At 46.0% G+C, this 9,407-nt stretch overlaps 1 protein-coding gene across 3 annotated transcripts in view; it reads right to left on the reverse strand.

Annotated features, from left to right (window-relative positions):
* khdc4 (KH domain containing 4, pre-mRNA splicing factor) overlaps positions 1-9,407 on the reverse strand; it is a 19,722-nt gene that overhangs the window by 9,844 nt on the left and 471 nt on the right. For all 3 annotated transcript variants that reach the window (XM_048620462.1, XM_020524372.2, XM_048620463.1), the window contains exons 2-10: positions 8,831-9,113; positions 7,048-7,182; positions 6,358-6,437; positions 5,814-5,866; positions 4,769-4,923; positions 2,073-2,284; positions 1,304-1,364; positions 785-845; positions 287-474 (exon numbers count right to left, since the gene is read on the reverse strand). In XM_048620462.1, coding sequence (XP_048476419.1) covers positions 287-474; positions 785-845; positions 1,304-1,364; positions 2,073-2,284; positions 4,769-4,923; positions 5,814-5,866; positions 6,358-6,437; positions 7,048-7,182; positions 8,831-9,113 — 1,228 coding nt within the window. The remainder of the gene's footprint in view (positions 1-286; positions 475-784; positions 846-1,303; positions 1,365-2,072; positions 2,285-4,768; positions 4,924-5,813; positions 5,867-6,357; positions 6,438-7,047; positions 7,183-8,830; positions 9,114-9,407) is intronic.

The raw sequence follows: 9,407 nt of genomic DNA on the forward strand, positions 1-9,407 counted from the left end.
CCCGACCCAGGTATAACCAGTATCACACACCCCCTCCCCCTCACCAACCCGACCCAGGTATAACCAGTATCTCACACACCCCCTCCCCCTCACTAACCCAAACCCAGGTATAACCAGTATCACACACCCCCTCCCCCTCACTAGCAGTCCAGAAACAAGCTGCATCAGGTACCCACACAGCTCCCTAACCCAGACACAAGCTACACCAGCTATCTCTGAATACCTACGGGCATCTTATCTACTCCTATACTGGGTGTCCACAAACAATGTTAATTCAGTGACATACCTGTCCAGGCATGGCCAGAGGCTGTGCTGCGCCCGAGACTGGGAACTGTGTTGATTCAGGACCACATGGCCTGGGGTATGAACCCTGAGAGGACTGCAATGGAACAGGGCCCATTGGATACCTGGCCTGGTAACCCTGTCCTGGGTAATAATGCTGCTGGGGAACAGCTCCAGGCACTTGCTGGTAACCTTTAAAAGAGAAAAGCCTGGTTAGTAGGCTAAGGCACTGACTACAGAGCCAGGAAACAGCACACACATTCACACAAATGTGCCTCAGAAGGTCAAAGACATTCACAGAGATAAACACTGCATCCATTTGCAAACCCAAAGAATAATCTCCCCAAAATGGCTGAAATCACTCCCAGCCACGGGGCAACTGTATTGATAAGCAGTGATGGACCACTACAGAGACTGAATCTCTGTTCAGGGATGGCAAGCCTCGGGTCTAACCAAACACCAAATTAACAGGTTTACCTTTTTTTTTTATTTGAAAACTTACCTTGAGGTGGCATGACTGAAGAATTCATTTGACTCAAGAACCTAGAATGTTCACTGTGGACCTACAGGGCGCAAGAAAGAAAATGGATTCAGTTATCACATGGCACACTTTACCCATTCTGCAGTACCCATGCTGTATATCTCTATGACTCTGACTCCAAATGGAAGCATCCCAGAGAAGCTGCCACAATGAACAAAACTGGAGGATCTCATCTTCTGTATTCAGTCTGTGCTGATTCCAACCAGAATGAGCAGTCAACAATTACAACTGGATTCAGTATCCGGAGTTTAGGTTCCTGCTCCTGAATGACTCCAGCTGTCAGGAAAAGACAAACCCTGGCAATCACTGCGATTCCACCCACAGCTGAATATCCTGCTACACTGTCAGAGCCAACAATGACAAATCACTTGAAGGAGGCAGAAACTGGTGAGTCACTGACTTATGGACTGGGGACTGATGGAGACAGGAGAGGAACAGGAACATTGGACTGATTAAGCTCATTACTGAAGTGTTACTCACAGTCTGCAGCAAGCTCTCACAAAGTTTCCTTGCAGCTGAAAGACCCTCTGGTTTGGGATGACTGAAAGGAACACAAATCAATCTGTCAGAAAGGATTCCAACTCAGTGCAGGCACTCTGCAACCCGACAGGACAGCTCCCACTGCACTGTCCCCATCAAACACATACAGGACAGGGACGCCACATGATTACAGAGAGTAAAGCTCCCTCTACTCATTTAATATGACAGTAAACAAAGTAAAGCTCTCACAAACTGACCACATCAAACACTCCCAGGACAGGGACAGCACAAGGTTAGATAGAGTAAAACTCCCTCTACACTGTCCCTCCCATCAAACACTCCCAGCAGAGGAACAGCACGGGGTTAGATACAGAGTAAAGCTCCTACTGTCCATGCAGTGAGGAATTGGGATTCCCATTCGCGGCAGATGCTGGAGATTCCTGATGGAAGAGTGAATGCTCAGTCTTAGCCCATTGCCATTGATATACAAACAAGACCTGGCCACAACACCAGTCATTGTTCCTCCCACATATCACTCGCGCTCTCTCCACCACCACCACCACCACCCACCCACCCCAACCCCCCCACTCCTCCTGTCCCAGGCTGTGTGCTTGTGCCAGTTTGTACATGCATTGTGAAACTGCTACAGCGTGAAAGTCACAGTGAACAAATGAAGTCAAGGACTGGCATAGCTGTGGTGCAGTGACATGTCTCGTCAAAACACATAACATGTAAACCCAGAAAAGCTTTTGGCAATTCCTCTTGGTACCTAATATAGATGTACATTGGTTCAAAGGCCTCTCTCCCAGATGCAGGCTCCAGGCAGCCTGAACCCTTCCCACGAAGGAAAACCTTGGCACCAGTCTCAGCCTGAATGTGCTGCAGGTAGGATCCGCCTGGACCCTCCACTTTCTCTTTAATGTTAAAGGCTGGATCAATCTGCTCCAGACCCACAAAAACTTTATCTTGAACATAATGCATCTGCGGAGAAAAGGAAGGAACAGATTATACATCAGGCACCAAGCAAAGTGAATACAGAAGCAAGAGGAACTGTTGGAGATTCAGTCAACACTGCAGGGAGAGTGTTAGCTAGCAATATTTAAACTGACTGATACTGGGTGAAAAAGAAAACATGGACCACTTTTAGCAATGGCACCAAATAATGACTTAATGCTTAGTCTGATGTACGAAGTGGTGAGAAATTCATTTGTAGTACAGATTTTGCCAAAACTGAGATTCATAGATTTTTGATAAACCTAGGTATTAAGGGTACGGAGCTAAGAAAGAGTTAAGATCCACATCAGCCACGATGTCAGTGAATGGTGAAGAGTCAAGAAACTGAAATAGCCTCCTCCTGCTCCCTTGTATCACACACTGAGCTGTCATCCCAGTGAGTCAGGTTCCTGTGTGAAGTGCTTGGGAATTACAGCTGAACCAATCAGTTCTACAGGGATGGCAGTCACTAAAATGGACAGCTCAGAGCCAGAAGCCTGAGGGTGAAGGAGAGGTTCTGGAAAATCCTTGTCAGGATTCTTTTTCCATTTCAATGGCCACTTCATACTAGAATTCTTAAAAGCCTCAAGCATGAAATGGCCATGTTTTTTTCAGTTATCCCTCATAATTCAGTCCTACTACTGTTTGGAAGCTGTATAGTAACACTGCAAAAGATGAGAAAGGCTAACAGAGTAGAATGAGTAACCAGGATAATATAAGGGCTTAACAGACATTCAGGGGAGTTTCGGAAGAGGAGGAATCTGGTGAAGAGAAGGTAACACGAGTATATCCCAAGGGACAGGTGTGTTGGTCTTTTCTGATCAAACTTCCGTAACTAGGAATAAAAGCATGCAATTCTATCGTCTAAAGGTGCAACACCATTAGAACAACCCTGAAGCAACAAAACTGTAGAGAGATGCAAAGCAGATGTTTCTCCTTGTGGAGCAATCTCGAACAAGAGGTCATAGTTTTCGGCTAAGGGGTGGCATATTTAAAAACAGAGATGAGAAATTGCTTCTCTCATAGGGCCTGTGGAATTCACTACCCCAGAATGCTGTGGATGCCAGGACATTGAATAAATTTAAGGAGGATTCTTACATTAACAATGGGTTAAAGGGTTATGGGGAACAGACATGAAAGTAGAGTTGAAGCTGAAATGAGATCAGCCATAATCATATTAAACTGCTACCCCCACTCCCAGTTTTATGTTCTTAGGGATCTCAACTTTAATACTCCAAGCATCTCTCATATGCCACATCAAATTCTAGCTTTTGAAATGAACATTAAGTGAGCAGTATTAATGGTAAAATACAGAAAACCATGTGTGGAGCTGGAGGAACACAGCAGGTCAGGCAGCATCAGAGGAGCAGAAAAGTCGATGTTTCGGGTCCTGACCCAAAACGTCAACTTTCCTGCTCCTCTGATGCTGCTTGACTTGCTGTGTTCCTCCAGCTCCACACTGTGTTGTCTCTGACTCCAGCATCTGCAGTTCTTGCTATCCCGTATTACAGAAAACCATTATTGGCAGCAGTCATACAATTAGGATTTGTCTCTCAATCAGCCACGGTCACAAGAGTTAACAAGAACCAGAAGTGAGAAGATATCTGACAGCCCTACCTAATCCCACACTCATTCAATTCTCTTTACCAGCAGTCACCAAACAGGGATTAGTTTTCCATGAAGGACTAGCTGATTTATCTTGGTGAAACCATACATACACACTGGACTGGGTGAACACATTCACCTCAGGCATTCGTTCTAGACTCCATCTCAGGCACAAGGAATGAAAGAATACCTGTGACAGTTAACCATTCACAAACTTGACGTTAGGAAGACAGGGGTATCTGTTTAAGAAGTGAAATGTATTGTAGGGCTGCACAGTGAATCCCCTACTTTCACTGGAAGTGGGGTCGTTCTCTAGGCCCAGTTTCTATTGGAGGACAGTATCAGCAGAATCACAAGCACTGCACATGTTCCACTTTCTTCATCCTCCTGATCCCCAATGTACAGAGTGCAAAATGCAGCACTCTCTCCACTGTCCCATCAAACACTCCCAGGACAGAGATAGCATTGGGTTAGATACAGAGTAAAGTTCCTGTGCACTATCCCCCATTAAACACTCCCAGAAGAGGGACACTACAGGGTTAAATACAGAGCCAAGCTCCCTCCAGTTTTCTGAGCTGGCAGTGAAGCTCCTCTATTCTTCTAACTTGAAAGTAAAGCTACCTTTATACTGTCCCCATCAGATATTCCCAGAACAGGGATAGTACAGTGTTATATTCCCATGTCTCTGTATGGTCAGCAGTGCATTGAAACCGGTTATCAATGTTGTACAGCAGCTGCATGGTATCCCCTCTGAGTGATGCACAGGTACTGAAAGCTTTGAGTGCACAAACACCCATCCAGAGCCATACAGCGAGAGAATCTAGAAACTAGTTCAGAACTCAACAGTCTTTACAATATTGTACTTACCCCAGCTTGTGATTTCGCTGTGGTGGTTGTAGGATGAGTAACAGGGGCTGGCTGGTGATAGACAGTAACCATTGGACCATTGAACTGCGAGCTGGAAGCACTGACAGCCTTTATAACTCCACCTGCGATGATCTCTTTAATGCGGTTCACAGCCTCTGCAAAGAAATCCAAAGTGTAAATGATGAAACTTAACTATTGATTTATTAGATATAATCAATACACTAATCCCATAACTAACTCATGTTTACTCCTTTCCCTCCCACTCAAAGTGTCACACACTTGCTGAGGGAAAGACTAGCAATTCCCAAAAGCAGCTGGGGGCCTGGTTGGCATATCAGTGGTCATGCAGGAGCCTAACCCTGCCCTCAATCTCACACACACCTAAAACCTCCAGTATACACTGGAGTGCATTGAAAAAACCAAAGGAGCGTGGCACTCCTTCAGCACTGACCCTCCCACAGTGTGGTGCCCCCTCAGTACAGTCCGAGCCTCAGTAACTGACACCCTGAAAACTCATTGCTTTCTCAGTATTCTACAGAGAACATCTTTCAAAACATTGGGTTAGCGTTAGCATCTAGAATATGGCTGAAACCCCCAACTCTCTGAAGCAGAAAAGTTGGCAGTGAATGAACTATTGGGCTGTGCAGTGAATCCCCAACTTTCACCAGAAGTGGGGTCGTTCTCACGGCCCAGTTTCTATCGGAGGACACTATCAGCAGAATCACAAGCACTGCACATGTTCCACTTTCTTCATCCTCCTGATCCTCAACATAGAGAAGCAGAGTGCAAAATGCAGCACTCTCTCCAATGTCCTATCAAACACTCCCAGGACAGGTATAGAATGGACTTAGAAAGAGACTCAAGTGTTCACTTGCTTCATCCCCCTGACTGTTTCCAATCTGGTTTCTTCATGCCATTAATGGTCTTAGGAGGATTATCACAGCCTGTATGGGTAATACAGACAGCATGTATTGCTGCCCTGGCTCACAAACTAATGTGGCACAAAACAGAACTGGAGGCTAGAACTCGGCAGTCTCGTACTTACTGTCAACAACATCACGAGTCTGTCCTTGGATGTGCAGGTACAGGGCACGGTCTCTGTTCAGGGTGTAAGAAGAAACATAAGTAAGAATCTTTCCTGACGCTTAATGTGGAACAAATACAATCCAAAATGGACAGCTGCTGAAAGACAGAGTGGCAGATGAGGGACAGAGAAACCCTCAATTTCCAGAGAGGTAACTGTTCCATCAGGACTACAACCGGCCTCAGTGCCCTGGTAAGGACAAAACAGGCACGAGAACAGGATGTGATGGGAGCGTGATGACATTTGTGTGTTAAGACAGAGCTACAGTGTAACACCTCAGCCAGAGCTCTCAGTATTCTTCTGTGAGTCTCAACTTGAATGATGTTTCTGCAGGTAGGTCTTGAACAACAAGCTGACTCCAGGATGCGAGAGGCACTGATACTCACCAAGCCACAGCTGAGACCAGCAAGAAGAATAAAGAGGAGACTGAATGAGCTCCCAGACCTGGGCCAGTAAATTCAGGAGACGGGAGGGAGGGAGAGAGTGCTCTTCACCAAAGACATACCCTGGTGTGGCTTGTACTTTCTCCTCTGGTGCCATGAATCTCCCTCGTGTAGACACAGCTGCTCCAGTCAGCCGGCTGACCTGTACAAGGAAAGACAACTCAAAATCACTCTCAAATGTTGTTTAAATATTCAGAACCGTACTTTTTAAAAGAAAACCCCATCAATCTCGCAACAGAAATGTCATCAATAAATGGTTTGGAAAGTCTGAGCGGATGCTACGGAGGAAATTATCATTGAGGGAGTAAAACGTGGAGACTAGAAATCTTTCAGTGAGTTCGCAGCATCCTTTCAAGCCCCTAGAGCCATACCACACGCACATGGAGGCTCCACAACTTACACCTTGCTCATAAAACCCTGAAACTAAACCAGACAAATAAAGAACCAAGAGCTCCAGAAGTGACCTCTCCACTACCTACACAGAGAATCAGAGACCCCTATACCCTCCTGCGGAGAGGCCACTTCAGTCAGACACCCTTGCCCTCCCGCAGAGGGGTTTCTCCGATCAGAGACCCCGTCCACAGAGAGATTCAAATCAAAGACCCCTTCCCTTCCCACAGAGAGCCTGCTCTGGTCAGAGATCCCTATACCCTCTCGTGGAGTCGCTGTTCTGGTCAGAGACCCTACACCCTCCCAGAGAGTTCTGTTGCCCGCACTGCAAGTGGACCGTATCCTCCAGATAGTTCTCTTACCTCATCCTGAGTCTGCCCTCGGGTGAGCAGGTTTCGACAGTTGATGGGAACGTCGTTGATTTCGACTTCAGCCACCACCAGATCATCCTTGTTTTTTGCAGGAGCTGCTGCCACACTCTTTGCAGGAAGGGGTGCCTGCAAACAACAGGTGGTCAGCGCTGGGAGGTAGCAATAACACTATAAACACTGGAAATCATCATTCAATAAAATCATGTTTAAGTAAACTGAAGCCCACCTTCCCACCCCAATCCCCAGAGCCCTTGAATCGCCAGGATCCAACGATCAGAGTCTTTTATACAGAACGACTGAGCATCTGTTGCTCTGTGACATCACAAATTCCAAATATCTACAACCGCAAAATGTCTCCTCATAGAATCAAAAGAAATGACAGCACAAACCAGGATACTTAGCCCATCTTGTCTGTGAAAACTGGGAATGAGCTATCCAGATTCATCTCACTATCTACTTCTTGGTCCCAAACCCTGCAGGTGAGGATACTCCACCCACAGCGTATGGATGAAAACTTTCTTTCTCAACTCCTCCAAATACTCCAAAGTCATGCATACTATTACTGACATTTTGTGATTTATGAACAAGGACAATCAAATCCACTGCAGACCATATTTATTATTTCACCTGTTAGGAACAAAATGTGAACACCCAGTTATCTACAGAAACCTAAGTTAGCAAATGAGTCACACTCAAAACAGTGAGGCTTTCTATAATCACACTGCAGGCCACCACCTCACCGTGGAAATTAAGTCTGAATCTTAACAGTGGTTCAAAGTAGACATAAAGCTGCTGAGGCCTGACACAGTGACATGCAGTCATTTCTGATAAAAACGTCTTTGGGAGCAAATTACACCAGGGACAACACTTAGGAAAAACTGCTTCACTTTGAAACAGAGTCAGACAGCATGGAAACATACCCTTCGGTCCAACCAGTCTATGCTGAACATAATCTCAAACTAACCTTGTCCCACCTGCCTGCGCTTGGCCCATATCCCTCCAAACCTTTCCTACTCATGTACTTATCTAAATGCCATTAAACGTAACTGTATCTGCATCCACCACTTCCTCCAGAAGTTCTCCACACACAACCTACACTTTGTGTAAAAAAATCTGCCCCCATGTCTTTTTTAAATCTTTCTCCTCTCACCCTAAAAATATGCTCCCTAGTTTTGAAAAACTCCACCCTTAGGTAAAGACACCTGCCATTCACCTTATCTACGCCCATCATGATTTTATAAACCTCTACAAGGTCAGCCCTCAGCCTCATACACTCCAATGAAAAATGTCCCAGCCTATCCAGCTTCTCCTTATAACTGAAGCCCTCCATTCCCAACAACATCCTGCAAAATCTCTTCTGAACCCTCTCCAGCCCAATAATACCCTTCCTATAACAGATAGACCACAACCAGACAAAGAACCATCCTGAAGGTGTGGAATTCCCTCCGAAGGGCATTGTGGGTCAACCTACAGCATGTGGACTGCTAGGATTCAAAGCAGCAGCTCACCACCACCTTCTCAAGGACAACTACGGAAGGGCAATAAATGCTGTCCTAGCCAGCAATGCCCATATCCACAAATAAAATTTAAAAGAAAAAGACACCAGAAACATGCAAATTTGTTCTATCACACATAAGCATGATATTGCTCTGACAAATGACTACTCATTCTTTAATGGACATAGCCAGCCACCCTGTCTTCACCACTTCACACTGTGAACTGGGCTCTGCTCTAATGCTGCATATTCTCACCCTCAGAGACTTGCAATTTGTACCTGCTCAGGAGTAATCTGACTGGGTTTCAGCTTTCCTTTTGCTATCAGCATGGCATTGATCTTGGCAGCAACAGCTGCTGCTGCGTCTAATGCTCCAGAAGCTGGGGCGACGGAACCAACACTCATCGTCATTCCTGGTGATGGAGCACCAGTGCCTAGAGGCAGAGAGACAGGCACTGAACCCGTTGCAAAGGTGGTTGTCGGCATGGAGACCTGTGCTGGCATCACCCCAGGCAATGACCCATTAATAGCAGGACCTGGCTGGTCCCACTTGCTGCGTCTTCTGCAAAACAAAGAAATGTCATCATTTAATCTGTTCATTTTCCATTTTGATTAGAAATATTCAGGACAGCAGCAGAGTAGAGGCACCTGGTAAATCATGCGTCTACTCAAATAAATCCTATTGCCCGTTAACCAGATTTCTCTGTCTCTAGTTCTCCTCAGTCTGTTTCTTACCACCAACTCTACGCCAGTCTGCACTTCACTCTCCAGCTGTTCCTCGCTCTCACTCACTCTCCAGCTGTTCCTCGCTCTCACTCACTCTCCAGCTGTTCCTCGCTCTCACTCACTCTCCAGC

Source organism: Rhincodon typus, chromosome 46, assembly GCF_021869965.1.
Source record: "Rhincodon typus isolate 14 chromosome 46, sRhiTyp1.1, whole genome shotgun sequence".
NCBI classification, from domain to species: Eukaryota; Metazoa; Chordata; class Chondrichthyes; order Orectolobiformes; family Rhincodontidae; genus Rhincodon; species Rhincodon typus.